The 18,425-nt window shown below is 46.8% G+C and overlaps 1 protein-coding gene across 1 annotated transcript; it reads right to left on the bottom strand.

Annotated features, from left to right (window-relative positions):
* Window positions 1-11,095: 11,095 nt before the first annotated feature.
* LOC147617948 (uncharacterized) lies at window positions 11,096-14,785 on the bottom strand. Its single transcript, XM_086776214.1, has 2 exons — window positions 13,990-14,785; window positions 11,096-13,472 (listed from the first exon to the last, which is right to left on the bottom strand). The coding sequence occupies exon 2, from the start codon at window positions 13,469-13,471 to the stop codon at window positions 11,687-11,689; it is 1,785 nt and encodes a 594-aa protein (XP_086632340.1). The 5' UTR covers window position 13,472; window positions 13,990-14,785; the 3' UTR covers window positions 11,096-11,686.
* Between the last annotated feature and the right edge of the window lie 3,640 nt (window positions 14,786-18,425).

Here is an 18,425-nt window from a genome sequence, read left to right as displayed (position 1 = left end):
TGTGTGTGAACCCACCCTGAGGTGGATAAGATATTCAGTGTGTATAAAGTAAGCAATGATGCCAATGGCCATGCCATGTGTCACTCACCTAGTGTGTTTGATTAAGTCAAAAGATAAGGTTTGCAACCTTCAAAAAGCATGTACTTGGTGTAGGCTCCACAACATTAAGCAATATCACCACGTGCATCTCGCACTTGGATGCCACGTAGGCATATCTATACAGAAGGTGCAGGACCTGGGATGCTAAACTAGTCCCATGTGAGCCCAGTCCGGGACGAGTCAGCCAGGGTTCCATCCTGGTCATCCGAGGTCAGGTGTGCATTGTCCTGCATATGAGTCCAAGGTCAGGTGTGCATTGTCCTGTGCATGAAACAATGCCAATCCGCGCGAGTCTCCCTGTGGAATGATGTCAATGATTATGTGTATTTGGTATGGTACTGGATGCCAGATCACTGTGTAGACAATTAGGTTTTGCATATAGCAAAGGGGCCAGCCCATAGGGCTACCCCAAGTATTTGTGTGGGCATGGGGACAGTGTAAAACCACCCCCATAAGGGGCAGGAAGGCCCTGGCTGTACCCACCAACCAGCCTTGAAGAGGTTATGGGGCAGCCCATACAGGCTGCCCAGCCTCCAAAACAGCAGGTATTCACTGCCCACCCCTCCTGTGCCCATGCGCCTAGTGCCCAGTCAGGCAGGAAAATATGTGCAGCATTTAATAATATTAATTGCTGTTTATTTCAGTCGTGGGCTGATTTTATGACAGCCGACTGTACTAGAACCGGCCGACTGCCTATACTGGGGGGGGGGGGGGGGGGGGTTATAAATACCAAGGCCACAATTCAGTTGTGTTATCTCATCAATCACCAAGTGCTAAAGCTAAAGCAAGGGCCACGACAGCCCAGAACAGGCTAACGCAGAAGGGGTGAAGGATTTGCAGGTCAAGGGCAGAGTTATCTCAACCAAGAAAGGTCAAGTTTTCTGTATTTATTTTCAGATTTGCATCATTCTAATAAAGCAAATACACCATACGTGGTGGGGGCCCTACAGAGGGTATTCAGGACCCAATACTGTGTCCTCTTCTCCCTCTTTCTCTCTCTCCATTTTTCTGCACATCTACATTCAGTTTTGTGCGTTATTTTCGTCGCGACAAGTGTGCTGTTTTTCTGAGCATTGAAGTTCCGATCTCACCCGAAGCTTCTGCATGTTACAGTGGTATCAGAGCCTACTTCAAGTGCAAAGATTCAATAAAGAAACCAGAATTTTTTCTCGCTCGTGTGGTTGGTTTTCAGACGCCGGTGGACTACCCCTTTCGGAGTGACTCCTGTCCCTCAAAGGACGGTTGGTTTTCAATCTCCAGAAGCCTCCGAAAGTCTCCCACACAGAGTGTGGATGGTCAGATTGCGCTCCAAAGAGGAAGTGTGTTTTCCTGCTATGGCGAGCTTCGATGACGAGAGAGACCAAGAACCTTGGGACCAGAGTGCATTGGGCAGCCCAGCTAGGGCACCAAGCTTGAGTGTTACAGAGATGTTCCAGCAGATGATGCGAGCAATCGTAGACCAGACAACCAAGTTGGAAGAGCAGAAGGCGCAGATCCAGGCTCTAGAAGAGCGTACCCGTTCTCCAGCATCACGTTTTCCATCTCCTCCTCCCTCTCCTTCCGTATCCCAGATTCCAGATCCTCGACACATGGACCCTCTCGCGGGGTCACGACCACAGCCGACGAGCTCTTTGCTTGAGTTGCAGATGCGTGCATTGGAGATCCGACAACATGAAGACGAAGCCATGCGACGCGTGGAACATGAGCGTTACCTTAAAGCTTTGGATGCCAGATTGACACCAACGGCGCCCTTGAATCATTTTCCCGAGAAAATGAACTTCAGTAATAAGTATAATGGTAAACTCGACCCCACAACTCTTTATTCATGGTTGCATCAGTTTGAAGCTTACTTTGCCGCAGTTAGAAAGACAGATACTGATAGAGTAATCTTAGCCAGTTGGTACTTGGCAGGTGAGGCCATTCCTTGGTGGACTCAATGGGCTCATGCCCACACCAGATTAGGTATGGCAGCTTATGTGTGGGACAAGTTTGTCCGTGACCTTAAGCAGCGGTTTCTACCGCCCCACTGCCTTGAGTGACTCGAAGACAAGTTCAGGGAAGCGTGTCAGAACGCGCAACCAATCCTTCAGTTTGCCAGTAGAATTTCGACTTTATGTTTGCAATTAGGCTTATCTGATTCGAACAAGAAAGGACAGTTTTTGTATGGCCTTGACACGCAAATCTAGTGGGAGGTGCGTATGTTTAGGCCAGCCACCTTCAAAGACGCACTCTCGCTTGCGCAGAGTGCAGAAATGAAGCATAATGGTGGCAAGCCCAAGACTTCCCAGCTGGCTACTCCCAAGGCTACCGCCTCGGGGGGAAAAGGCCAGAACCAAACGGGGTCTTCCCCAGGACAGAGCACGGGAGTCTCTGGCTCCAAGAACTAGAACAATGCGTCCAAGCTTACTCCAGACCAGAAAGCGGAGGCAGGTAAGACAAGTGGCAAGTTGAGTGATGAGGAGATTTCTCAGTAAGAAGAAGGGTAGATGTTTCTTTTGTCATACAAAAGGATAAACTTCTCGGGAGTGTCCTAAGAAGACTACCACTCCAAAGACCGCTGCCGCAACCTCCACAGCTTCCATGGTGAGCCCAGCTCCCACACAGACCCCAATGGCTGCCCCTAGTTCTTCAAATCCCAATGCTTCAGTTGGAGCAATTATTAGCCGGGAGCTCAAAGATAAGCAGAAGGGCGCCCATGACCAGGAGTATGAGTGCAACGACTTGCTCACGTCCAAAGACAGGTTGGCTAAAGCGCAACAGGCCTACACTCGACAGGCCTACAAAGACCAAAGGGATATGAAGTTTTCGGAAGGGGATTGGGTTTTGCTTCGGATTACGAAGCAAAGGTCGAAGCAGGTGGGCAAGCTATGACCAAAGTTGTTTTTTAAGAGCTTCGAACCTTTTCCCATCCAAAAAAAGATTAATGAGGTTTTCATGCACTTGAAGCTACCTCCGAGTTTTTTTTTTTTCCCCCTAGAAAAGATCCTTTCATTAGTTATATAAAAACACCCGTAGGGATACAAAAGATCCTCTCTGCTCATAAGAAAACAGAGCAGAGAACAAAGCAAGGCAGCTTGGGAGACTCTCCCTAGGTGCTGAAAAATACAAGAATCAGTGCCAAGAAACTGAGAGGCTATATCATACAATAGGAGGGGGGAAAAGCCAAACAGGTGGCCTGTAGTGCCAACGGGGGGACACCACGTGTAAGGTATAGAAGGGGCCGCTGCGCCAAGTGGTGTGAAAGGCCTGGCGCCGCAAGATCGCCTCATCCGAGTCGCCCCGGATGCTGTCGTACTGTCCTCGCAGGGTGTGGATGAGTTCCTGCCAGATCCCCCGAACAGTCTCGGCTGGTAGCTCCAGTCTCCCCTCAAAGGCCCTGAAACACCGGGCCCTCCAGGTCAACCATATGGTGAGGCTGCTGAGGAGCTCCCATCAAAGATCCCTCTCCTGTGTCTAGCCGGCGGACGAGAAGTCCGGTGAAGGAACAAGGCGAGGCTGGCCCCTAATGAATCTGATGGCCTGGCTGTCCAGCTCCGTCTCATGCCCATAGCAGGCCCGGACGAAGTCGACTAAGCAGCGGCACCCCACATGTACATCCCCTCTGGAGAGAGGGGATGTACATGCGCAGCATCCGCAGCCAAATCTGCTGCGCCTGAGGACAGTCCCATAGGCAATGTCTCTGCGTCTCCATAGGGTGGCCGCATCGGACGCAGGCCGCCGGAAGACCGCTGTAGACAAGCCAGGTGCCAATTGCAGAACCCCTGTGGGCGACCAGCCACTGGAAAGTCGAGATCCTGCGTGCCTGTCGACTAGCCCAGAGCCTGGTCCAAAAGTCCTCCAGGAACTCCGGCAAGAGTCCCTAAAGCCGCCAGTGCCCCGATGGAGCTGGAGAGACCATCCTCCTCGCCGTCAAAATATGGCCCCCCAACCGAACAGTACACTGGAAAAAGATGATCTCTGTGGCCTCAGAGGATGCATAAGGATCATGCCACTCATACTCGCCAGGGTCCCACTGGAGCCGGGCCAAGGGGCGCGCTGCATATGCCCATATACGCCAATCAGAGTCCACATCTGCAAGGTCTAGGTCAATATGCCACTTCCGAGAAGCGGCAGCCACCACCCGTATCCTTAAAAGATGCACTCTGCAACCAAAGGCAACTCCACCTCCACTCTCTGAAGTCTGCCCTCATCCTGTATCTCATAGTAGAGGCATTTGCCATCCTCAGTGCAAGCTCTGACAGCAATCAGGATCTCCAACTGAGTAAAGGCTCCCATCCACCCTGGGACCTCGGGCTCGAAAGGCGTGAACCACTCCTCTGTGAGTGCCTCCTGAATGTCATCCTTCATAATCAACCCCCCTCTGAAGTGACCCAGCCTCCTCTGGGAGACTGCAGAAGGCCTGCCAATCTCCAAAACTGCGTGCTGGGCCTGCCGCCAATGGTCCCCAGGCTAGACGAGGCCGAGAACCCAGCATATGACCCTGCTCTGTGCGAACCGCTGGGCTCCAGATGAGTGGCTGTCTGGCCCGCTCCTCATCACAAGGTCTCTGAGAGAGCCCCGGTCTCAGCAACTCCCAAGCTCTCAGGATGCTCAAAGCAAATCTGTCCTCCCATCCTCTACTAAGGCCAGTCCTCCTCATCTCTATGAAGATCCATCGTATCTCTGGTGCCCAAGTGCCCCCTGCTGGGGGAGCTCGAGCCTGCAGCCGCTGCAAAAGGAACTCTTTCCAAGGCTCAGCGCCTGGAAGCAGCCCCCGAACAATAAGCTTCCCCAATAGGGCTCTACTCTGATCAACTGGATCTATAATGCCCAAGCCTCCCTGGGCCAACGGAAGTGTAATAACTACCCAAGCAACCTTTGCCCTGGCAGGCTGTCCATCCCGCCCAGACCAAAGAAAGTTCCTAATCAGCCTCTGTACCTGGCTGATACAAGAGCTCGAGAAGATCCAGTAAGACGTAATGTACCACATGGTCGCTAAAAGCACCTGATTTGCCACTACCACCCTCCCAGCCAAGGATAGCCGAGCGGTACTCCAATACAAAAGCTTCTTCCGGATGCTCAGAAGAAGCGAGGCAATCTGCTGCTCAGGTGACAAATCAAGTCCAATCTGGCATCCCAAATATCGCACTGCTGTGCCAGGAGAAATCCATCTAAAACCCGGGTCTGGACTCCATGCCGGAGTGGGAGCACTACCGATCCAAAAGGCCACTGTCTTGCGCCAATTGATCAATGCTCCCGAAGCTGCACTAAAAACCTGGAGCGACTGCTCTGCCCGCTGAAGATTGGCCTCCTGGCCATGCAAAAATAAACCCGTGTCATCAGCAAACTCAGCATCGAGCAGGTCCTCCCCCCTGACTAGGAGCTAGAGTCCTCTCAAACCAACCTCCTCTGCTGTCAGATACATGCTCATAGCCTCCGCAAAGAAGAGAAAAAGAAACGGGGCGAGAGGACACCCCTGACGGACTGATCTGGTCAACTCAAAACTCGGCCCCCTGGAAGCTACCTCCGAGTCGGACTATGCATGATGTGTTTCACGTCAGTTGGTTAAAGCCATATGCAGGTCCGATCCCTTCAGAAGTTAAAGACGAGGCGGAACCAGATATTATTGATGAAGCAGAAGTTATGGTTCCAAAACAGATCCTTTTGCACCGTTTCAAGCATGGCTCTGGCCGAAGACACAGACAGTTCCACACGAAGTTTCAGGACCGAGGGACCCACGAAGCGGTATGGCTTGACAAAGAGTTTTTTGAAGACTATCCGGCGTTATTGACGGATTATTTGGAGGCTATGTAGCTTCCGTTAAGTTAAGTAGAAGGGGATGTCACGTGCATCCTGCACTTGGATGCCACGTAGACATATCTGTACAGAAGGTGCAGGACCTGGGATGCTAAACTGGTCCCATGTGAGCCTAGTCCGGGACGAGTCAGCCAAGGTTCCATCCCGGTCGTCCGAGGTCAGGTGTGCATTGTCCTGCACATGAGTCCAAGGTCAGGTGTGCATTGTCCTGCACATGAAACAGTGCCAGTCCGCACTGTGAGTCTCCCTCTGGAATGATGACAGTGATTCTGTGTATCTGGTATGGTACTGGATGCCAGATCACTGTGTAGACAATTAGGTTTTGCATATAGCAAAGGGGCCAGCCCATAGGGCTACCCCAAGTATTTGTGTGGGCATGGGGACAGTGTAAAACCACCCCCATAAGGGGCAGGAAGGCCCTGGCTGTACCCACCAGCTATGGGTAGGCCATGGGAGGGCTACAGGACAGCCCTGGGGGCATGCCAAGGGTAGCCAACAGGTTATCCAACCTTGAAAAGGTTATGGGGCAGCCCATACAGGCTGCCCAGCCTCCAAAACAGCAGGTATTCAGTGCCCACCCCTCATGTGCCCATGTGCCTAGTGCCCAGCCATGTAGGAAAATATGCGCAGCATTTAATAATATTAATTGCTGTTTATTTCAGTCGTGGGCTGATTTTATGACAGCCGACTGTACTAGAACTGGCCGACTGCCTGTACTGGGGGCTGGGGGGAGGGGGGGGGGGTGTATAAATACCAAGGCCACAATTCAATTGTGTTATCTCATCAATCACCAAGTGCTGAAGCTAAAGCAAGGGCTAGGACAGCCCAGAACAGGCTAACGCAAAAGGGGTGAAGGATTTGCAGGTCAAGGGCAGAGTAATCTCAGCCAAGAAAGGTCAAGTTTTCTGTATTTATTTTCAGATTTGCATCATTCTAATAAAGCAAATACACCATACGTGGTGGGGGCCCTACAGAGGGTATTCGGGACCCAATACTGTCCTCTTCTCCCTCTCTCTCTCTCTCTCTCTCTCTCTCTCTCTCTCTCTCTATTTTTCTGCACATCTACATTCAGTTTTGTGCGTTATTTTCGTCGCGACAAGTGTGCTGTTTTTCTAAGCATTGAAGTTACCAATCTCCCCCAAAGCTTCCGCATGTTACACATATTGAGTTAGTGCGATCATTGTTTCACTCTAGCTTTGTGCTCTCTCTCTCTCTCTCTCTCTCTCTCTCTCTCTCTCTCTCTCTCTCCAGTCGCCATGGAGTTCCATCCACCGTAAAACAACTCTACTAGCATATTGCATTGGCCCATCTGGCATGGTGTGGCCGACCATCCAATCCACAAAGAATCAGCAATATGTCCCCTTTCCCTTCATGCCCAATCCCTGACCACTTTTCTCTGGTCTTCTTTTCCGAAGAATTGAGTCTAGCACTCACTCCACCCCTTGGAGGATTATCCTCCCTTGGAACCATTGCCTGAAAGCCTTCCTAGTATGCCCCAAGTGGCACCCGACTCACGGGACTACCATTCCCCTTGGGTCTTTTGTGTTCCTTTCCTCAGGCGGCCTCGTACCAATGTCACATGTGGAAGCTCCAGAAGTCTTCTTTAAGCCCTAAACACCATCCTGGAACATGCTTGATGCAAAACACATACAGACAATAGAGAATAGAGAGAGAGATAGCTGAGTATCCAGTATATTCCTAATGTACAAAAAGGTAGTACAAGATCTTGCAGCCATAGGCTGCCTGTCATGTGCATCAGCAATGCCATGGACCTTCTCAAGACTAAATCCAGAAGGGGCAAGCAGATAAAGAACATGAACCAGTAGAAGATGGACATGGAGCAGGACTTGGAGCAAACCTTGATCCAGATAAGTGCAGTCGGCTGGCTGCAGAAGTGAGTCGGCTGGCTGTAGGAGTCGTCGGCTGATTCCAGAAGGGGTCAGGGGCTGAAGCGCATCATAAAGTGAAGAGCATCCAAAGAAGCATGCGTTTTGGTATTTTATGGCAAGGCTGCTGGCCGACCAGCAGTCGGCCAGTTTCTAAAGGATCCCAAGGCCTATATAAAGGCACCCTTGCTCAATGTCTTAACCATTCAACCCACTAGGGGTTTGAGTCAGTCGGATCCTAGTCTAGGGCAGATTTTAGGTGTGTTATCACCTTTTCAAGAGGGCAGCCAAGGGCTGCAAAGATATGTACCTTTTTGTACCATAGTATATACTGAAATTCCAGCACTTCTCACTCTCTCTCTCTACTCTCTCTCTACCTGCGTTTTTGCATCAGATGGTGCGTTTTTGCATCAGAAGGTTTCCAAGAGTGTTTAGGGCTGAAAGAAGACTCCCAGAGCTTCCGCGTGTTACATTGGTATCAGAGCATCAGGCTCAGCAAAGCTAAACACTGATTTAGTCCCAGATGATGGTGTACAGGTCCAAGGTACAGGAAAGTACACGGATTCGAAGCCCAAGGCGAGAACACAGATCGGGAAGAACTCCCAGGAGGTTAGTTGGTGGTGTTCCACAGTGCCATATGGGGATGGCAGTTCCGTGAGCCAGATAGGTTCTAAGGGAACGGTCCCAAGGGAGGTTGATCCTCCAAGGGTGATGTGAGAGTGCCAGACTCAGTTCCAGGAACGAAGACCAAGACGGTGTTCAGAGCCAGGGCAGGAATGGATTGTGGACTAGAGGAAGACCAGATGCATAGATCTTCATCAGAGACAGAGTGGTTTGGAGAACAGACCGGATTTTCAGAGAAAAAAGGTTTGCCAGGGATGGATGATGACAGAGGGACTTCGGAACAGGATTGGGATGATGACAGTCATCCAAGAACAGGTTGGATTCCCGTCATCAAGTTTAGCAGAGGGGGATGTCATGTGCATCAGCAATGCCATGGACCTTCTCAAGACTAAATCCAGAAGGGGCAAGCAGATAAAGAACATGAACCAGTAGAAGATGGACATGGAGCAGGACTTGGAGCAAACCTTGATCCAGATAAGTGCAGTCGGCTGGCTGCAGAAGTGAGTCGGCTGGCTGTAGGAGTCGTCGGCTGATTCTAGAAGGGGTCAGGGGCTGAAGCGCATCATAAAGTGAAGAGCATCCAAAGAAGCATGCGTTTTGGTATTTTATGGCAAGGCTGCTGGCCGACCAGCAGTCGGCCAGTTTCTAAAGGATCCCAAGGCCTATATAAAGGCACCCTTGCTCAATGTCTTAACCATTCAACCCACTAGGGGTTTGAGTCAGTAGGATCCTAGTCTAGGGCAGATTTTAGGTGTGTTATCACCTTTTCAAGAGGGCAGCCAAGGGCTGCAAAGATATGTACCTTTTTGTACCATAGTATATACTGAAATTCCAGCACTTCACTCTCTCTCTCTACTCTCTCTCTACCTGCGTTTTTGCATCAGATGGTGCGTTTTTGCATCAGAAGGTTTCCAAGAGTGTTTAGGGCTGAAAGAAGACTCCCAGAGCTTCCGCGTGTTACACTGCCTTGGAAGAGGTAGAAAACCCTAATCTAATTCCTAAATCTGTGACCCAGCCTATGAGAAGTTGAATGCCTAAATAATGAGCTAGTGTGCCCCTTTCATAGGGCATGAAATTCCCTATGGACTGGCCGACCTGCTGTCGGCCAAATCCTGGACAAAAGCCCCTTCAGTTGCTGCAACCAACAGGTGGATATTCCTCATATAATCTAACCGCCAACCTCCTGACTCTTCCATAAGGTCCTACCCAAACTATCAACGACAGCTCCTAAATCTGGTCCTAATCTAGTTCTTTATCTTGTTGCCCCTTCAGGAAACAGCTCTGAGAATAGCCTACACATGTCTTGCACATGACACCATGGTCATGTGGCGACCTGCAAGATTAGTTAATTACTTCCATACTATATCAGCTGTCACGTGCATCCCGCACCTGGATGCCACGTATCTTTCCAGAAGGTGCAGGACCTGGGATGGAAAACTGGTCCCATGTGAGCCCAGTCCGAGATGAGTTAGCCAGGGTTCCATCTTGGTCGCCCGAGGTTAGGTGTGCATTGTCCTGCACATAAGTCCAAGGTCAGGTGTGCATTGTCCTGCACGTGAAACAATGCCAGTCCGCGCTGTGAGTCTCCCTCTAGAATGATGTCAGTGACTGTGTATCTGGTATGATACTAGATGCCAGAGCACTGTGTAGACAGTTAGGGTTTGTTTTTAGGAAAAGGGACCAACCCATAGGGCTACCACTCTTGTGGGCATGGGGAAAGTATAAGACAATCCCCATAAGACCAGGAAGGCCCTGGCTATACCCATCAGCCATGGGTAGGTCATGGGAAGGCTGTAGGACACCCCTAGGGGCTTTGCAAGGGTAGCCGACTGGTTATCCAGCCCTAGTAGGGCTGTAGGGAAAGTGTGGGGCAGCCCATACAGGTCTCCAGGATATCAGGCGCACAGTGCCCAATCTCCTTTTCCCATGCGCCTAAGTGCCCAACCCTATTTTTAGTCATGCGCAGCATTAATTATGATTTTGTGCTGTATTATTCAGTCGTGGAGCATATTTATGACAACCAACTGCTTTTGAGCCAGCCGACTGCTGTCCTAGAGGGTATAAATACCCCAGCCCACAGTTCATTCCATTCATCTCATCATTTGCCAAGTGTTGAAGCTGAAGCAAGGGCCAGGACACCCTAGATCAAGCTAACGCAAAAGGGGTGAAGGATTGAAGGTCAAGGGCAGAGATTCATCTCAGCCACCAAGAAGGTTCAGTCAGTCTTTTATTTCAGTATTTTACATCATTCTAATACAAGCAAATACACCATTCGTGGTGGGGGGCCTACAGAGGGTATTCGGGACCCAATACTGTGTCCTCTTCTCCCTCTCTCTCTCTATTTTTCTGCACATCTATATTCAGTTTTGTGCGTTAATTTCGTCACGAGACAAGTGTGCTGTTTTCTGAGCATTGAAGTTACCAATCTCCCCCGAAGCTTCCGCATGTTACATCAGCAAATTCAGCTGTACAAGTTGAGCCCCGATGTGATGTATATACGGTGCAATAGTGTTTCTTGCTGCATTGTGGCAAATCTGGTTAGAACAAACGATTTCATCTAAATAGTTACAAGGCAACGCATTCCATAGAACTCAAGCACGTCAAGCAGAAGCTGCCACCTGTAATATAAAACACACCACATTCTGCAAGAACACTAGGGCCCGCAATGGAATACATTGAAGCCTTGTGTTACATAAAACGCCACTAGAAAAATGGCACAGCTTCATCTTGCATTCTTATCTTTTTCTTCAAACAATACTAATTAACAGCCAGGAAAGTACTGAGAAATGCGTTCCAACAGAGAACCCCAAGCTTTCCAATGGAATACATTGAAGCCTTGTTGTGTTACATAAAACCCCACTAGAAAAGAGGCACAGCTTCGTCTTATCTTTTTCTTCCAACAGAGAACCCCAGGCTTTCTTACTATGAAAAAACAGCCCTTAAATCTGGGTAAACAAACAACAATGCTGCAAAGACAGCAATACATAATAATCCCGCGAATTTCTTATGGCTAAACAATGTTATGTTATAGATGAAGGCTGAGGAAAACTAACTCTTGGCACCAAAACCGCATCTGCTGAGTGTTCCTCCTTCCAGCAAGCTGAGAGGTTCTGATGATTCTTAGTCTAGATAAGCCATATAGCAGATCCATAACACAAGGCAGAGATCAAGACCTGAAACATTTCTGGTGCAGTGATGTCTAAAAAGCCCTCCTGCTTGTAAACTATGCCACTCACTAATTTGTTCAGGTGATTGAGTATCTTGAATGTCTGATTAAGTTCTCACAACTGCCATTCAAGATACTCATCAAGGTCTTTGTTGCTAGCATACTCCATCAGAGAGTTGGCTTTGGAGTCCCTCTCGTGCCTCCAAAGATAATTCAAACCCACAAGAAGTTCTGTGAATGCTGCTTCTACCTTCACTTGATCTGTGAAATAAAGGGTCTGCAGCAATAAAACATTGGTCCTCGAAACCACCTGTTGCTGTTCAAAATTGTGCTCAGACTGCCATCGAATCATATTATGTGCCAAAGGTGCCAACCAACCCAAGGCTCTCTCTAGCACTTCCTTCCAATCTGCAGCACCCAAGCCATCACACTCTGGTGAACCACAGGCCCTCATGCAAGATCTTAGTCTAGCTCTAAGTGCTATTCTCACATTCTTTGGAAGCATTTGATACAAATCATCACGGGCATCTTGGCTTATAAGGTGTGGGTATCTCACCATCTTCTCAACTATAATTATGGCATTTGCATAATGAAGGGCCAAAGCAGCACCTCCAAGGGTTGAAGGAGGAGCATTTTGAAGCCTAATTTTGGGATCAAAAGGCAATTTGTTGGCGCCTCTGCTAGCCAGAGTACTGAAAGGTCCACTGTTAGGCTGTAGGCATCCAGAAGCATCCCTACTCCTGCTGGTGAAATTGTCATGGACAGGCGTCCCCACGGGACTGCTTCCTAGACTTTCCTCCGCCCTTGATGCGTAGTTAGCACTCATACTTCTTTGCTGGGTGAACTGCCGGCCTGGACTGAAGCACAATGACAAGGGTATGTAGCTTTCAACACTCTGATAGGGCAGAGACATCATGTTGCCGTTTGAGGTAGAGGCACTGATATTTTGGGTTCGTAAACTACTAACCGAACCATTTGAAGTTGGCAATCTGCTGGACAAGTAATGCTCGGGTTCAGATGAGGGATGTGCCACAATGGTAGCATGCCCAGGAGGAACCGGAGAGAAAGAACCATTCAAACTATCATTGCTAAGCTTTGGCTCCTCAGCTGACAAGCAGCTAGTAATTGATCCAGAATGATCAACATCCCCGTTTCTAGGTATAGATAATATTTGTGGCCAACCGATTATGGGAAATCCAAACACCCCTATTATCCTTCCATATATGGTACATACAGTTCGTGCAAGTATACCAACTATTTTGTCATATGTGCGGTTCCAGAGGGAGACTTCCTTCAGATACTTGATTTCTTGCCGTTGCCAGACAGTTTTCTGCTCCAATGCATAAAGGTTATCTTTCTGAGCTGGGTCATCTTCATCTTGCAACCTCCGAATTGCTTGCTCCATTTCTGACAAAATCTCTAGCTCCTGATACAAGCTAGAAGTAGTTCCAATGTGCCTCTCCATTTTCTTGACTTTTGCCTCCATCTCCTTGTGGGGAAATTCAAGTTCACTAACATCAATTTGCTGTTTCAAAATATCATTATAGATGTGCTCAAAACCTACAAGTGCAGGTTCATGGCATCTTTTGCCCAGCCTTGACACAGCAAGAGCTAATGCTGTCAAGTCTTGAAGCTTCTCCATGCAAGCAAGGCTTAAGAGAACACTTTCATTATCTGATACAAGATTCAATATACCTTCTGACTTTATCACTTCTGCCCTCAACCGCCGTACCTCCTGTTCACTTAAGGACTGCCATAGCTGCACTGATTTTGACATGACATTTGCAACCTCAAAAGCAAGGATGTCTATCCGCACTTTCTCTGTTTTAGAACCCTTCTTCTTCGGTTCAAAAGCAAGCTTTCCTGCTGCTGTTTTGATCGTGCTTACCTGAATGCCCATCCTGGAACATAATAAAAATACTTCAGCAAGCCATGCAAAGCCATGTGCTGGTGGAAAACCATCACAAAGGCAGCCAACAGACCCTACAAACTGTTGAAAATCAAAACAGTCACAATGAAACAAATCGAGGAGTCGAGAAAGAAGAGAGTTGTCAAAAACTTTCAACATGTATAAGCATGCATGCTAGAAGTTAGGGGTGCTGCTCTTATGCACATGAGTATGTATAAATATGTATGTATATATGTGAGTACATGCTTATGTGTATGAACATGTACAGCTTGCAATGCTTGTGTACACTAATGCTGAATGAGGAGCACCGTAATTGCACGTGGATAATTTTGTCCCAACAGAAGAATCAAACACTTATCTGTGAGGAGTTACATGAAGAAATATAGGCTGAGCTTTGCATGTATGCATCACAAAGATCAGTTTACGTCACTCTAAGCTATATATCTCCAGTATTGACACCACTAGCAACATAGATCCATGTGCTCGTTGTAGAAACAAATAATTCTTACCTCTGAATAATCTGAGATAGGTTAGCAGCACATCATCGCTACTTGACAAAATGAACTGCAACAACTGTTCGCCTTCCACTCCACCACAGATGCAAAAATCATCATCTTCATGCACTAGAGATCGATTTGAGCCTGCCTTCCTTTATTTTCCCAAAAAACAGACATTAGAAAGGGCTCCTATCTTGACAGCGCTAATTTTACCCTAGTTCCTGACAACCTTTTACACACAGTTGCCTGCTTTTCGCCCTAATTTCGGAAGGTGTTGCCCTGATTACTGTTGCATTAGTTATTCATGAGCATTTGCAGCACAGCCTAATTTAGATTGCACTGTAGCCTCCCGTTTCCAATGAACTTTCGCCCTAGAATTGCCTGCTGTTATCCTTGCTTCCGATGTACTTTCAGCGTAGTTTGAAGCAGAAATGTTGCCTGCTGTTGCCCTTGGTTCCGATGAGCTTGTGCCCTCATTTCCAGCCCTAGTTCGGAGTCTAGTCAAACTGTTTTACGGCTGATGAATATTGCAAAAGCCATTATGCCCTAGCTTTTCTTCCCGACATTGCACAAAAATCTCCGACTGACAGGGTACTGATTGGCGAGAAAAGCGCAGAGGGGAGGAGGACCATACACTGAGCTCGTCGGCTATGGCGGATAAGCAGCAGCCAAAACGCACGAACAGAGACAGGGAGGGAGATGATGGTGATGATGGTGGTGGCGTTGATGGGAAGAAGCAGCGACAACACTGAGAATTCACTAGCAGTAGGTAGGTCGGTGTCATACCCACAATAAAGTGCCATGACCCAGCGAGCACCTAACTAACCCCTAATTAGTATATTAATCACATCTAATCCGGTAGCTTGCTGACATGGCCAAAATCTAAAAAGCGTATATCTATGTATATTTGGCCCCCTAGTCAAAGACGAGACCCAAGAGCTGGCCAACCTTCAATGGGCGACCGGTCTAGAGGGAAGTTCAAGCCATGCAGAAGAGTATCCCAGCCGGTCAAATCATTGGCTCCATTACATTAACAACGGAGAATTTATGAACACGTATATAATTGCCAAAAAACAAAGAAGGAATTGAAATTGGACTGGAGCTCATAGGCTCTAGCAGGTTCCGTTGGTTTGGTGGTAGATGTAGCCGGCCGGTTCCAAGTGAAGTCTTGAACATGTACTAGTGGACCACCCCTAGTTAATCCACAGCTGGAGTGAACTGCAAAAAGCTCCTCCAGTGGTGGACGACTAGTGTAGCCCCTGTAGTCTCATGTGAACAACTCCGTAATTTATACGATCATCTTACCCATTTGTTGGTGATTCAAGATGAAATATCGTTGTTTTTTTTTGGAACAATAATAATTATATATTTATAAACACTAAGCCATTTACAAAAGGCCTTTTTAACCCATCACCACATCAGATGACCCGTTTGTTGGTGAGTCAAGATGAAATCTCGTTGTTTTTTTTTTGGAACAATAATAATTATATATTTATAACTAAGCCATTTACCAAAGGTCTTTTTAACCCATCATCGCATCACTACATATGTGAAAACCCAACTGCATATACAAGCAATTAACAGAATCTCAGAAGTAAAACCCTTTGGAGTTTGTTCTTCAAAGTAGTCCCCCTTTAGTCCAGACCTTCACCACCACTGGTCTCCTTCCCAAAAGATTTTCAAATACTACCAACAAGAAGATATCCACAGGTTGTTTCTCCTTCTAGTAGGGCCCAAATTTGGGATATTTAGCCCTCATATCCTTCCAAGTATACACCTGCCACATACCAGCAAACATTAGGGCATCCTAGTATGTGATAATCTCCCGCTAGTTGAGACCTGCATCACCTAATCCTTGCATGTAGTGCTTGAGCTGCCTCAACAAACAAACTATTGTTCATCCTATTGATATGATATACAAACCAATAGTGTAATGTACACATTTGAACATCATCTCTGCCACATCTATCCCATGGATAGGTCCTTTATTAAAAATCAACAAATTTCTAGAGAACCCAAATCCTCCATAAGCAACAAAATATTATAATACAGAATATTAACTCCACCTCTCCTACCCCACTCATTAACCTCCTCAGTTAGCCAGTCACCCCATGACCCCTTAACCCCCAAGCTCTCATCCACCCATTTACCTATTCTACCCCAAAACTCCCTGATTGTTTGCAAAAGGCAGTCCCAGAGCAAGCATGCTTCCTCTCTCCAATAGCTAATTTACATCTAGGACAGATTCCAGCAATGAAGTTTCTTTGTAAACAAGTTGAACCCAAGTGGTAAAGCCAACAAACATACTCTCCAAAGAAATATTTAAGCGTTCACTGGGACTTGGAACTCCCAAATTAGGCTCCACCTCTTTCTCCATGTACTAAAGCACCACCTGACTTTCCAGATTTTATTGCTATATTCGACATTAATGTCACTCTTACTCATTTGCTCATAAACAGTTTTGATGGTTATTCTATCCAATTTGACCCCATTGAACGCGGCCCAATCATGTATCCAAGAAGCTCCATTGAAAGCTATGGAAGTCCAGCCTTTCTCAACATCTTCCAGCATAGAATCCAACACCTCTACCTCATTCTGTTGCATTCTAAATTCCCTTTCAATCTAGTGCAATTCTTTCCAGCCCACCAGTGCTTCCAAAGCCCAATTTCTCTAATACTCTTGCTACAAAAGACCATGTACTCTATCATAGGCTCTCTCTAAATCTAACTAGAAAATAATACATTCCTGGCCAGTTCTTTGAGCAACTTCCTTGCCTATCAGAGCTGAGAAGATATTATCATAGATAGATCTTCCTTTAAAGAACCCATGTTGTTTATTAGAAATCACCTTTTGCAAAGATGGGCTAATCCTCAATGCTATCACCTTGGCTAGTATCTTTTATACTACTATAAGAAGAGTAATAGGCCGGCCTCCAATGATTGAAGTTACTACAAGCAGGCTATTTAGGAATCACTTTTACCATACCTTCCCTCAAATCATTGTCCATCCTTCCTGTGGCAAAATCCCTTTTGCAAGTGGACCATACCCAATCCTTTAGAGAATTCGAGAAGGCTATAAAAAATTCCCTCAAATCATTGTCCATCCTTTCTGTGGCAAAAGCCCTTTTGCAAGTGGACCATACCCAATCCTTGAGAGAATCCCTAAAGGCTATTAAAAATTCTACTGATAACCCATCCCATCTAAGGATTACTCTAGAAGGCTACTGATAACCCATCCCACCCCGGGGATTTCTCCCAGAGAGGGATGTTGAGATAGATAAATGTTGGGAAGCTCTTCAGAAATATCATTGTTTTTATCAAAATTCACATTGAAAATGCAAAACTTAGTTGGTCATTTTGGACATTTAGAAAGGTAAAATACAAGCTAGGATCTTGGTTCGATGAACACAACCTCATGATCCTTATGTGGCCTCATCTCACTTAAGGGTATATGAAGAATGTTTATTGACACCATAGTTTCTCCCAAAACAATGCTTGATGAGAGGGATTTTTTGGTTTGATAGAAAATTTAGCATCACATCATTGAAAAAAAAACGATTGAGGGGCCAATTGGTTTACATGTATAGGCTAGATAGTGGACAAGGAGAATTCTAGTTTAGAGCAAAAAACCAATCATTGTTTAATTGGTGTACTCTTTTGTCAATAATTTGGGAAGTTATCATGGGTGCTAAACAATTGATTGCTTTACCCTACACCATAGACACTTGATTATTGCCTATGCACTATAACTAGTGTTTCTCATGAGCTTCACACATGAAACGAGGATATATATTCTTGATGTTTTCTGCTCTTGCTATTTGTAGAACCAAGGCTCGTTAATAAGGCATTATTTTTCAAGGATTTCTTAACAAAACCCCTTCCCTTGGCTCCCTCCCAACACACACACATAGTGACTTTTATTTGGGAGGGATTAGAAAATTTAGCTACAAAAAGGCATTCTCACTAGTCTTTTGGCTAATATCCTTAATTTTCCCCCCAATGATACTTGGTTTATTAGGGTCACCGCCAGATAGTAATCATCACCGTACGAGATGACTGTCAGGACTAGGGGGAGTCAAGTGGTTCAGGGGAGTGTGGACTAGTGTGGACGGCCAGGGCTATAGCTAGCGGTTAGGGTTCCTATATCCGGCAGTTATAGGAACCCTAGTCGCTAACTATAGCCCTGATCGTTCACCCTAGTCTGGACTCCCCTAAACCGCCCGACTCCCCCTAGTCCTACCTGTTTCCTGACAATGACTAAACCTTATTTTTTGAGCATATAAAAGTATTCACTTTTCTAGAACTATGGGAAGTCTTATTGGATAAACTATGGTACTTTTTTATCACATGTGCATTTTCTATACCCATTCGAGTATCATTTCTATGTGTTAATAATTTTCTCTAAGAAATATCTTAGTGAAGTTGTTTGCTTTTAGAATTTATTACACA

This window comes from Cibotium barometz, chromosome 36, assembly GCF_041138505.1.
Source record: "Cibotium barometz isolate CiBa-2024 chromosome 36, ASM4113850v1, whole genome shotgun sequence".
NCBI lineage: Eukaryota > Viridiplantae > Streptophyta > Polypodiopsida > Cyatheales > Cibotiaceae > Cibotium > Cibotium barometz.
This window is presented reverse-complemented; position numbering and strand designations above follow the sequence as displayed.